This window comes from Melospiza melodia, chromosome 6, assembly GCF_035770615.1.
Source record: "Melospiza melodia melodia isolate bMelMel2 chromosome 6, bMelMel2.pri, whole genome shotgun sequence".
NCBI lineage: Eukaryota > Metazoa > Chordata > Aves > Passeriformes > Passerellidae > Melospiza > Melospiza melodia.
This window is the reverse complement of record NC_086199.1, coordinates 30,637,860-30,649,894: the sequence shown is the minus strand read 5'-3', so window position 1 is coordinate 30,649,894 and position 12,035 is coordinate 30,637,860. Positions and strand designations below refer to the sequence as shown.

Here is a 12,035-nt window from a genome sequence, read left to right as displayed (position 1 = left end):
ATATATAGCCTTAGGCTAGATCTCATTTGGTGAAAGTTGGTGTAGGGGTGATGATGAGCCACTTCAGAAGGACAGAGACAGCATGTTGTTCCCTCTGTTTTATGTATTGGCCCACTATTCTGATCTGCGGGTCTTCCCCTCATGGTTTTATTTGCACATGAAATACTAGGAGCATTTCAACTGATTGGCTATGAATAATGATAGCCCAAAAGAAGTGTAGGTTAATTTGTTGTGTGCCAAGGTTTCTCTTGTGGAGGTGACAGTTTGTGACAGCTGTTTGACACCCCAAAAATCCATACCCCTCTATTGTTATTAAGTGGTGTAAAGCTACCCTGTGTGTGTTTAGTGTGAATGTGAGGGGTTGATAGTAGTGGCAGAGCTGAATTAGGAACTAAGGCAGCTCTCAGCTTTATTGTTTTTCTAGACCTTAAAACTGGCATGAAGGAAAGTAACCAAAAGAATTGTAGGATTAGCCAATATTTACCATAACACTTTAAGTGGGGTACTCAAATATTGCATGCTTCCCCTTTCAAAATCTACTGCACTGCTACTTATATAACTTTATTGGAAACCAAACCCAAAAACAACAAAGGAATGAACTCTTCAGAGATACACCTGTGCTGAAAAAAAGGAGACAGCTGGAAGTTGTTGTGCTGTACATGTTTGGTAATAAATGTGTTTATTGAATTTTATTTTAGTGTGCTATTAACTGTTATGTAATATAGTTAGTGTAAAGGTCCAGGGACTTGGTAGATCAAACAGAGTAGTGCTGGCCACAAGAAGCTGAAACTTTTGTTATTACTCTGCTGTGTTTAGTAAATATAACAGCCCATAATTAGTGTTTGAATTTTTAACACCCTCGTTTTTTTTTATTGCTCTGAGGTATTAGCTGTAGATGGGAAGAAGGTAATTACAGCTATGCCCTGGCTGAACAAGATTAGTTAGGGGGGAAAAAAGATAAGAAAAGAGGGAAAAAAAGCCTTTGCAGCTGCAGTTCAAGTTCGGTTTCCCAGCGCAGACAATTTATTATTGTTCAACTAAACATCCCAGGCACTATCCTGAATTCTGTATTCAGCCTAACATGTCTGATGAGATTGTTTGCAGATCTTTTTTTTTTTTTTCATATTTCAAGCTATTCAAATTTGAAAAACATGATGCTCATAAAATTTGGAGATTTTAAACTTTTTTTGAACATATTATAACATGTTTTACTTTAATTACACTTCTTTTGTAGCTGGTCTCACCTGGTGTGATACAATTCTTCCTTTAGTCCAAACCTGTTTTGAAGCCCAGTAATTCTCCCACAGAAATTTATGGCTGTCCTTCCACTGGCTTTTGTGGGAACAGTCTTTTCAATATTTGTTCATATGTTTTTGTAGCTCAGAGGTAATAATATACAGATCATAATTCCTAAAATATCATTAAAACAGACAGAAATATACATACATGTCTTTTATAAAAAAAGACTCTTGTCAGATTAGAAATCCAGCATCTTAGCCGTAGAAGAGAAAGATTAGTCTGAATATTAAAACTTTCAGCTCTCACATGAGGAGATACTTTATTTTCTACTTTTGGATATCCAGACAATTTAACATTTCTTTAATATTTCTCCTCAAAGAATGGTCTGTGCAAATTCCTGACATTTTGCAGATTAGAAAAAATAAAAATAGTGTAGTACATACCTGTTCCAGTAATATAATTAAATCCTCAGGTAAGATTTCACTGAGTAATGAAGAAGCAATTGGGGGCCTGATGCTAAGTCTGCAGGTGTGCACTTCAGTGGGAGTTTTGAGAAACACCAGATTAGACCCCAAAGGTGCCCTTTCTGTCTGTCTGTAGTGTCAGAAGGAAAACTAAGTAGCTAACTGCAACAATAATAAGGCAAACTTAGAATCTTCCTCAAGACGTAGGACATTGCTGTAGGCCCTTTCTTTCTTTTTTTTTTGTAGTGCCTTCTGAAGGGGCAAAGAGCATCAGGAACTTTCCAAGACTGTAGTTAGTGTTGTGCATTCCTGCTTTTTGATGGGCCAAGGTGCACTTCTGTCAACAGCTGAAGTCTCAAATTTGAGTGTTTTAACTTTAAACTCTGTTCTCTCAAACTGAACCAATAATGTTTTTCGGTATCTATTTGATAACTGTGATCCCTTTTGGTTTGAGTTGTCTATCAGAAGTGTAGCCACACAGAATGACATAGAAGGACAATTAAAAAACCCAACACCCCCCTGATTTTTCAAGTCTCAGTTCCTTGGTGACAGGTGGATTACATGTCTGATTTCAATCTTAATTAGAAAATACAAAACACGCAGCTTTTCAGAAAGCTGCCGTGTTCTAGGAGACTCAAAAATTGCTCCTGATGCTTTCTCCAAATGCAAAATCAAGGGACAAGAATTAAAACTTTTACATATATACAAAATATCTGATAGATTGCTGGGCATTATTTTTTGTTTCAATTGTGTAACTCTACTACAAAAAGAAGTAATCCTCTTAAGTATGCATCTTTTGGAAAATAAACCTGAGTGATACCAGGAGTAGTCTTTTTTAGAAGACATACGTATTATGTCAAATTAAAGTTTTTCATGTCTTTTTGTCTTATTGAAAGTTCCTTTAAATAGTGAGTTTATTATTAAATGCACTCGGTGTGATCTCTGATACCACCCTGGGCTTTACACACACCACACACAGACACAGATGCACTATACACAGGAACCTATGTGCACGTGTGCGATGGTTCCTGTGTCCTGCATGGTCTGTAACATTTTCATATTTCGCTGTACCTCAATACAGATCTTTGGGGTATCAGTCATGTCAGCCATTCCCACATGTGTTACGTGTGTTACTTGTAAGGTGAGCAGGATTTGGATTGTGTTTGGGGGGGATGATGCCGTCGGTATCACTTAGTTCAGTTCAGTTTTGTAAAACTGAAAAATAGCTGAAACTGTATAGCTGGAAAAAAAACCCCTGAAAAACTGGCAAAATTTATTTACCAGACCTTTGAGTCCAACCATGTTTAGAAACAATAAGCTTTATAGCCATTGTAATTTCTTTTATAAAAACAAGTTGCGTTTTGTTTGTTCTTTTAAGATTAATGATTTTTTCAATTTCATCTGATAAAATTATGTTGGGGCCTGATCCTGTCAGAGTTGTAAACTTGAAACTTCAGTTAAAAATGTGAGTCAAATCCTGCTTAGCTCACTCACATGGATATCAGCTGGCCTGATTGATTTTACTTCCCAGTTATAAATAAGAAGCAGATTCCTTATGGTTAATTGAGTCTTTAATATCACCATAAAAAACTGTATGAGATCAGAATCAACCCTAGCAGGACTACATACACTCACACAAAGCTAGCCAGACTTTGCCCAGCAGATATTTTGGACATACAAAGTAAGAATTGCAATTTGTCAGAGGCTTATCCTATATCAAATTTCTCTGTTACAACATCTCTGTTCAAGAAATCCTGTAGTAGTTAAAAACTCTTATGGTTTCCAGCAGATTTTCAGCATCAACAAAAGAGAAATGTGTCAGATTGGCTTTGTATGCCTTTTGTCCTTTCTGTTGCTCTTTTCTAGATTTAGCAAAATTCAATGGCGGTGCTAAATCAATTTTTTTTTTTTTTACTTTCAAGGGAAAAAACACTGGTAAAATTGTGTTTTCTAGGGAAGGCTGTGTGTGTAAATGAGAAACAGTGGATAGCAGTGGAGTGATCTCCTGTGGCCCTGCTAGTACAAGCTTTCCCCATATTGTCTCCTGCTTTTATATTAATTACAACTTGCATTATCAGCTGTGAGTCTGTAGCCCAGCAAATAGAAAATACTGCCCCTGGAGACAGGGGGCTTCTTGTATCTATTTTCCATCTCCTTCTATTGTGCTCTACTCAGTATTCACTGCTTTTCTCCTAGTAACACTGCTCTTTAACACAATTAGGTAAGAGCAAGAGGAGTACCATATTTGGCTCCCAATTATTAGAACTACTGGGAATAGATACATGTGTGCTGTTCACTTTCTATGATATCTGGCATTAGTTTAGGTCATACATGTGTTAAATTTTTATAGTGTGTGCACGTACACAAAATAGGCAATTCTGTTTTGGCAGATATCTCTTCAGTGTATTTCTGCAAAGGATATTACTAAACTTGTAAGAAGAAATGAGAAGTCATGCTAGCAGTTTGTGTAATTTATCTAAAGCTATATGTTTTGTTTCTTTGTTTCTTTATTTTTTTGAATTTTTTTCGGTGTGATAACTCAATACAAATTTTATTGAAACTAACATAAAAATTGCAACTAATATTAGTGGGTTTTAGACTAGGATCTCTTCAGGTACTTCAGCTATACCGATGAAGTTTTCCAGTGAAGCACACTTTAAATGTGTCATTTGGTTGGTTTTTTAGGGTTTTTTTGGGGTTTTTTATTTGTTTTTCTTGGGTTTTTTTGGGTGAAGGTGTGCGTGAAATAAATACTTACGATTGGTCACTTGGCCAAGAATATTTTTTGAGGGATGTGAGGTTGGAAATTGTCTAGGAGAGAAAAAGATCAATTCACTGACTCGTGCAATGATCTTAGTCCAAACCAAAAGAATGCTGCCTTTTTATGAGTCTGTAAGCCCCCCCACTAAAATTTTTTGTCATTTTTTATAATATTGAAGTCTAGCTATTTCTCTCCCTTTCAAATTCCTTCAATATTCTACTGTTTCATTAAGTAAATACCTTATCTTATATTTTCTGTCCTCCAACAAAACTCTGCCAAATAGCTTCCTCAAGAATACTGTGTCACAAGAAATACATTGAATTTTCAATCAATACAGTGTGTCTTTCTCAAACCAGATCTACAAACTGAGGTCAAAAACAACTCAGCCTGCTAGAGACAGCAAGTGTTTTCAGCTGTGGGAAGTCTCATTCAGTGATCCTTTACAAATTTTTACAGCTTTGAAACAGAAAGGCTGGTCTAGATTTTGAAATATTGTATGATAGGTTTTGGATGACATTTGCCTTAAAACATAGCTGAGCAGTTACCAGTTAATTATTGTAACTTTCTACGTGTGATAAGGAGCTCCAACTGCAGCCAGCACAAGAGAGCCTGCAGTACACAAAATTAGCATAATTCACTGTGTTCCATGAAAAGTTTAGCCTAGGTGAACATGTTGCAATTACTATGTTTTCTAAAAGAAGGTTCCAGCACGATGTTGTTGGAGGGCTAAACTCATGCTATGCTATTGTTTCTTTTCTTTTTCATGTATTTCTTCTAGCTCTTTATCTGATTACCATCCGGCAAACAGCTGACGCTAAGAGGCTGCAGAGGGCTGAAGAGCTCCTGTCTGCTGTTTGCCTTCAGCTTGAAGCTATTTGAGTGGCTTCCTAAGTCAGAGATAAAAAGAGAAGCTCATAGGCACAACTGTGTTTTAATCCAGGCTGTAAAGAAACTTGCACAGTTTTTGCCTTTTATTTCCATCTGAACTTTTTGCTAACCTTATTTTCAAGTGTTTTGTTCTTTTTAATAACACCTGGGCCTGCTTGAACTTTCAAGATTTCTCATCTTTCTTTTTGTGTTTCTCTCCACCTGACTCTGAAAAATGATGGTAAAATGTGGGGGGTTTATTTGTTTTTCTTGTTTTGCTGTTTGTTGTTTTTAAATGAAACAGTGGGGAATAACAGTATTATTTAGAGAAGATTAACACAATAACCTCAATGAATATAAAATACTACTGTTTGGTTGCAGTTTTTTCCTGTTGTAGTTCTGTGTGAGGAAAAGTCGTTCAGTCTTATAGGTTTTGGAGGGGCTGGTGATTTTGTGCTGTAAGTGTTCTTGTGCTGCATACTGTGCTGACAGGTTAGGCAAATTTCAGATCCTGACCTGTCTTCTGATTTTACTCCTGTCTTCCTGTCATGGAACCACATATGTGGGTGTATGTGTGTTTCTGTCCTTGTAAGGTGAAGGGGATTTGGATCCTTCTTACCCTTTGGTCACCTGAGACTTTTCTGGGAACCTTTTGAAGTCATGGGCTCTTTCCTTTGTCTCTGCTGTGATCCAGGTCAGGCCCGTCAGATTTATGTTGCTGGGTATCGTAGAAAGCCTTTCCTTGGCAGTTCTATCCTGTGTTGTTATACAGCATGTGGTACTAATCAGTGCTAGAAGATTACTTTGAGATGTTTCAATATAGATTTTGGGACTTGGTCCCAATCACACTTACACTGTATTTTACAATGAGTAAATCAGTTGATTATGTTGAACTTACTCCCACTACACATTGATGGAGATGAGGTCAGAATCGGTCCTGCTCAAAGAATTTATCCAACTTGTCACTTACTGCTTTTAGCTTCTCCTCATGCTGTAATGGTCTAGTGTTATTTCACAATGTAGATTTAAACCACAATCAAAACTAAGCAGCCTAAGAAAGCAATTTTTTTTTGAGGGAAGATTTGTTGTTTGGTTGTTAGATTATTATAATGTGCTTGATTAAAATTGTCGCATGCAGGTGACAAGTAATGCAGGTCCAACCCCTACTCTGATCTGTTTCATGTGTTCTTGCTCTCCTTTTCTGCCAGAGGAAATTCCATCTCTTGCCTGCCTTCATGTGGTGCTGATAAAGCTCTTCCTGTACAGTAGAATTCCTGTTTTCCTTTAAGCAACAGCAGGGTATTGGGAATGATCAGGAAAGGGGAGGAGGACAGGAGGAGAATACACTCAACAAAGTAGCACTAAATTGTAACATTAAGTTTTCCTCACTTATCCTTTTAAATAGCAGCTCCTCTCTCCAGGAAAGCCAATACCCAATAAATTAGAAAGCATACATGAGTTATGTGACTTAAGTACAGTAGTTCAGCTCTTACTTAGCCAAGTTTTGCAAACTTTGTAAGTCTGCCTTCTGCATTCCCTTTTGTAGTGTTTTATGCATAGTAATGCCAAAGGAATTACATGAAAATCATTATACATGTTATTTTATATAATCACCTGGTGGTTGTTCTTGACAATTCTTGTAAGTGAACTGTTAGTGATAAATCCAGAAAAGTCTCTTGAAATGTGTCAAATCAAGGTAGTAGCTGGGAGTTAGGAAGCATCTTTCCTGGTATATAATGTCTTTCAGAGAAAAGTTCTTTTTTCCCCTCACAGCTTTGATTTTGTTGGAAGTTTTTCCAGCATTTTAATGGGTGACAGAGAGGTTGGGGAGTGAGGACACACTCCTCTCCCATTCGTGTTCTCCTGTACTTCTTGAAAAAGCTTCCCTCCTCTTCTCCCCTCACTGTCTGAGAAAACAAAGCGTGGGGAGATAGTTTGCATGCCAACTATCCTGATCCTAATGAGAACACCTAGTATCATAAACTATGTAGGTAGATACCCTTCCCTCCTCTGCCTCCCCTCCCCCCCCTCCACTACCCTGTAGAGCTCCTTAAGAAACTAAACTTACGGGTTTTTTGTTCTGTCCTGAAATATTGTTTTCCAGTACTATTCAAACAATTAAATCCAGAAAACTCTGTGGAAAGTTTAAAAAAGAAAAAAAAATCTGTCCTATGTTTTAACAAGTAAATCTTTGTATCTCCTCTGCTCGCCTTTGCTGAAGAATTATTACACTGTGCAAACAGTATAGGTGTTTGGCACATTTCACAAATGCTAATGTGTATACTTTCCTCCCCTTCCTCCCCTCTTCTCCCGGTTTGCTTTCTGTTCTTCATTTGCTATTGGAATGGGAACCGTGGAAAAAATTCCTTGGCACTCTGACACCAGAATCCTTCATCTTGGAGAGACCACGATGATGCAACCTCAACGCACTCGGCAGGCACACCAGGGCCCTCCAGCGGGGGCCACGCTTCCCAGAGCGGAGACAACAGCAGCGAGCAAGGTAAAAGGTCAAACTTTTTCTCTCCACAAAGCAGGCATGACTAAAATAACTCCAGCTTTTTTCATTATATCAGTACATCTGCCTTAGAGTAAACATGGAGTGGCAGACTTGCAGTATAATCAGCTGTAAGTTAGGGAGACGGTATTTCCTTTTCCTAACCCACTTAGCTGCATTTTATTATTATTTCAAAGCGAAATATCTAATCTTCAAACAAGCTTTGTAATAACAATTGATTAGTTCTGCCAATTCCTTTACAAATTTGGTTATCTACAGTTTATTTTTGTGTGGTGTAAGTAAATATAATGACAGACATACTCTCCAGCTGCGGTGCAGTTGTTTGAGTTGGGTTAAAGAAGGAGAATTTAACCTGTAGTTTTATATGAGAAAGAGACTTCTATGTGAAGTTATGAAGCTGCTAAATTATATAAATTATATAAAGTAGAAGCAAACCCTGAATTAGACAGAAAAAAAGTTTCTTGAAATGTTTGCTTGTACAGATTTATTTTTGTTTCTGAAAATCTGAATTCTGAATGGTAAATAGAGATACACCTCAACTGCAATACCTCTTTTGTATCTATATACAGTGCAAGTTCCTCAAGGTTGAGGAGGTTTGATTATTATTTTAGGGTTTTTTGTTTTATTTCCTACTGCATTGCACCTTATGTGTGGTCATCTGCATCCATGCTGAGTGAGTGTCAAAGGCTGTCATTCTGTTATGATAGTGTTTTACACGTGCTCATTAGAAGAATAACTGACTCCAGAAGGTGTAAGAGTCAAGCCCTCAGTGCTAAATGTTGGATAAAGACGTCCTGCTGTCATTCTTGGATTTTGACTCAAGAGTTGATTTTTTTCTTATTTCTCCTTTTTTGATTTTTTTTTTTTTTTTTTTTAGTCCAGAGTTTAAGGTGGACTCCATTCTTGTTTTTCTTTGCAAACATGGTAAGCTTCTGCCAGTGAGAGGGACATTACCTCTATAAGGTCTTACGATACGGTCTCACCACAAGATGTTTCTCCTACATCTGCAGTATTTTGCCTTTTTCCCCACGTGCCCAGCAGAGCCAATGGACAGGGCTGATAACCAGCTAGTCTTGAAGGACCCCACCACTGGCAAAGGGAGAAGCCTTTGGGGCTAGAGTTGCTTTGACTGTTCTCATGCTGCAGACTGCCTCCCTCCATGATATTTGCCATGCTTAGACAGCAGAAGAGATGTGTGATTTCATGTCTCTCACGTGGCCCATTGCTTGGCACAGAGCTAGTTCCCCTCATCTGCCTGATGATCTGGTGCTGAACCCGTTGCAGTTCTAGGAACTTGCAAAGTTTGTTTCTGGTAGAGTGGTTTGGTTTTGTCTTCTATTTGTAAGAATTGTTTATACATTTGTAATCTTATTGCTGATAGAAAGCAGCCATGGCATAGGGTGTGATCCAACTCCAAAATGAGTCACAAGGATTTTTTGCTATGGGATTAAAATGGAACTGTACAAGACTCAGCATGAACCATTACAGCTTCAACAGCTGATAGGGAGAGCTGCTAAACAGCATGATGGTTTTATGTCTATTGGCTGGCCACAGGCCAGGATACTGTTGATCAAATGTTTATGTGGTATACTGTAGCTAAAGTGCTCGGTGTTGCAGATGATTTGCTTGCTTAAAAATTATTCCTTTGATTGGTCTGCCATCTTCATTCCATCCCTAGGGAGAAAGTTTCCTGACACCTGTGTAGCCACTCTGCCCCAGGAACCCCTTAGATATTAAAAAAAGTTCCTTCATTGAGCCATGCTTGATAAAAAGAAATCGCTTGTATACATATCCAGGGATCCTGCATTTCATAGTCTCTGATCCCCTGTCGTGTAACTCTGGTGTGTGCTTGGGAAATATTGCTAAACATTAGAAAAAGCAGTTGATGACTACTACACCACTTTCCTTTAGAAGCTGGTTTCTGCCAATAAATATGATTTCAACAAACCTGTTATTTATTTCTGTGGAAGAGGAACAGCCTCTGAGGGGCCAAATCAGTCACTAGTGCTGTCCAGTCCAGCAGGGTAAAACATTGCTAGTATGTTTCCCTTTGTGCTCATCTGGGCCTTCGAAAGCGAAGCTGAAGTCCAGTGACAAATCACCATTCCATTCAGCTGCTGGCAGCTGAAAGGTTATTCTACAGCACCAGCAGAATTCCCATTGGAGATGGCTCTGGATTGCTCTCACCCTCTCAGTCCTGGGAAAGAATAAGGAGAATGGCATCTGTCTTGAATTTTCCTTAGGCTTTCTTCGGAGGGGCAGAGTTTACTTTATAATTCCTGAGCCAGCAGTGAGCTGGTCCCAGACAATGCCAAGGATAGATGCCCTCTTGAGCTATTCCAGTGCAGTTACTCACTTGGGTCAACTTGGTTTCCCTGCAGTTTTGCCAAGAGCTTCCACAAATGCTGCTTCACCTGCCCCAAAGGATTTCTTGGAAATGGGAGCTCATTAGAGAGTCTTGGGTTGCATTAGCAACTTACAGTCTTCTCCACTAATGCCTGGTGGCAGCAGAGATTGATTCATCCTAGAGTCAGTCTCTTCTGGCTTTTGAGAGCACTTTTTCCAGGGGTCTCTGCTTTTGCCTTGAGTGTATGATGTGCATCCCGTGATATTTTTTTATAAGTTTTTTTCTTTTTATTATATTTTGGGGAGGGAGGAGATGAAAAGGATTTGGGTAGGTGATGACTGTTTTTTGCAGACTTTCTCTGCATGAGATAAATACATTTATTGCCTGTAAGAATACATCCATATTCTTTAAAGTTTGAACCAAATAAAAAAGTGTAGACATTTTGTCTCTTCATGGAGGATAGTCTCTCCACTACAGTGCATGGCTGCCCTTTGGCATCAAAAGGGTTAATCCAGTCTGTGTTTGGTATTATTAGAAACATGCTGGCATTGGAAGAGTTAAGTAAAGGGCCTTCAGGCAGTAAATGTTGAAAGATTATCCTAATTTTATTAGTGGTGAGTGTCTATGTTGTTCTTAGCATGTCACCTCACTTGTTCAACAGAAAACTAAGCTACACAACATATTGATCATCTGGCAAACCAAAGTAGTAGTGATCTGTAATCCACCAAGCAGTTATTGACTTTATCCCAGTTCAGATCCACAAATGCAAATCAATGCTGTATAATACTATTTTAAAGATTAGTAATTATGTAGTAGGTCTGATCTACTTTTCCCCTGCCCTGGAAAGAGTTAAATGTATCCAATAATAAAAATAAAACACTCTAAACATCTTACAAAGGAGAAAAAGGAGAAGCTGATTTAATGGTCTAATGAGGCCATCTTCCAGAGACTTGTTTTGTGTAGGGCTTGCTTTGACCTTTCGCTTTGCTCAGGAGCCCAACGCTTCATTTTTCACATTCTTGCAATTACGTTAACGCTTCAAGCATTTCTGACTCCAAGTCAGCTAGCAACACCAGGCATAACTCAACACTGTGAGTTTTTCTCCTCTCTGTAGATTCATTAACAGGTCACCGGGGTCCCAACTGAAATTTAAAACTGACTGGTTCTGTTGGGTTAGCTGAGTTATAGCAAGGGAGATGGCAGGAAAGGGGGTGAGAGAAGGGGAGGGGAAAGAGAAGACCCTTGGGTTTTTGCCAAGGAATATATGTGTAAAAAGTCTAAGTGGAAGATTAAAAGGTGTGTGTAGCTTTATCATCCACCCTTTTCTTTGGAGAGGAAAAAACACATCTGAAAGTCTTCTGGGGTATTGTGTTTTCTTTATTCTTTGTGAAACAAAGTGGAAACAGCCACTGCCTTTACATAAAAGGCTAAATGACTTCTAGAATTTGGCATCAGTTTGTACCACAGTGATGGATATGATGCTTCCAGACTTTAATTCCTATTTAATTTCTTTATGGGATATTGCAAATAATGAATATGGCAGATTATGCATGAAAAATGGGAAATAAATCTCTTTAAGGTTTAAAAACATGTGGTCTACAGGAAAGCACCAGGGAATAATTTCAGTTTCATATTTTATGGTACCAGGATTGTATACCTGATCTGTCATATTCATAGTTCACTCACTCAAAGGGCCTGATCCATCCAAGCCAGATGGAGGCTGTCTTCCTTCAGGACCTTTCAGGAAATTCAGCATCTTTTTAAGATTAGATCTGGGGTGACAAACTTCATCATAAGTAAAAATCCAGAGATTAGAAAATTCTGATGGGTTATAGAGCAGTA

The 12,035-nt window shown here is 38.4% G+C and overlaps 1 protein-coding gene across 9 annotated transcripts in view; it reads left to right on the top strand.

Moving 5' to 3' along the window:
* Window positions 1-12,035, top strand: part of MEIS2 (Meis homeobox 2) — a 174,029-nt gene that overhangs the window by 9,177 nt on the left and 152,817 nt on the right. For all 9 annotated transcript variants that reach the window (XM_063160481.1, XM_063160480.1, XM_063160473.1 and 6 more), the window contains one exon: window positions 7,717-7,831. In XM_063160481.1, the coding sequence (XP_063016551.1) occupies window positions 7,717-7,831 (115 nt within the window). The remainder of the gene's footprint in view (window positions 1-7,716; window positions 7,832-12,035) is intronic.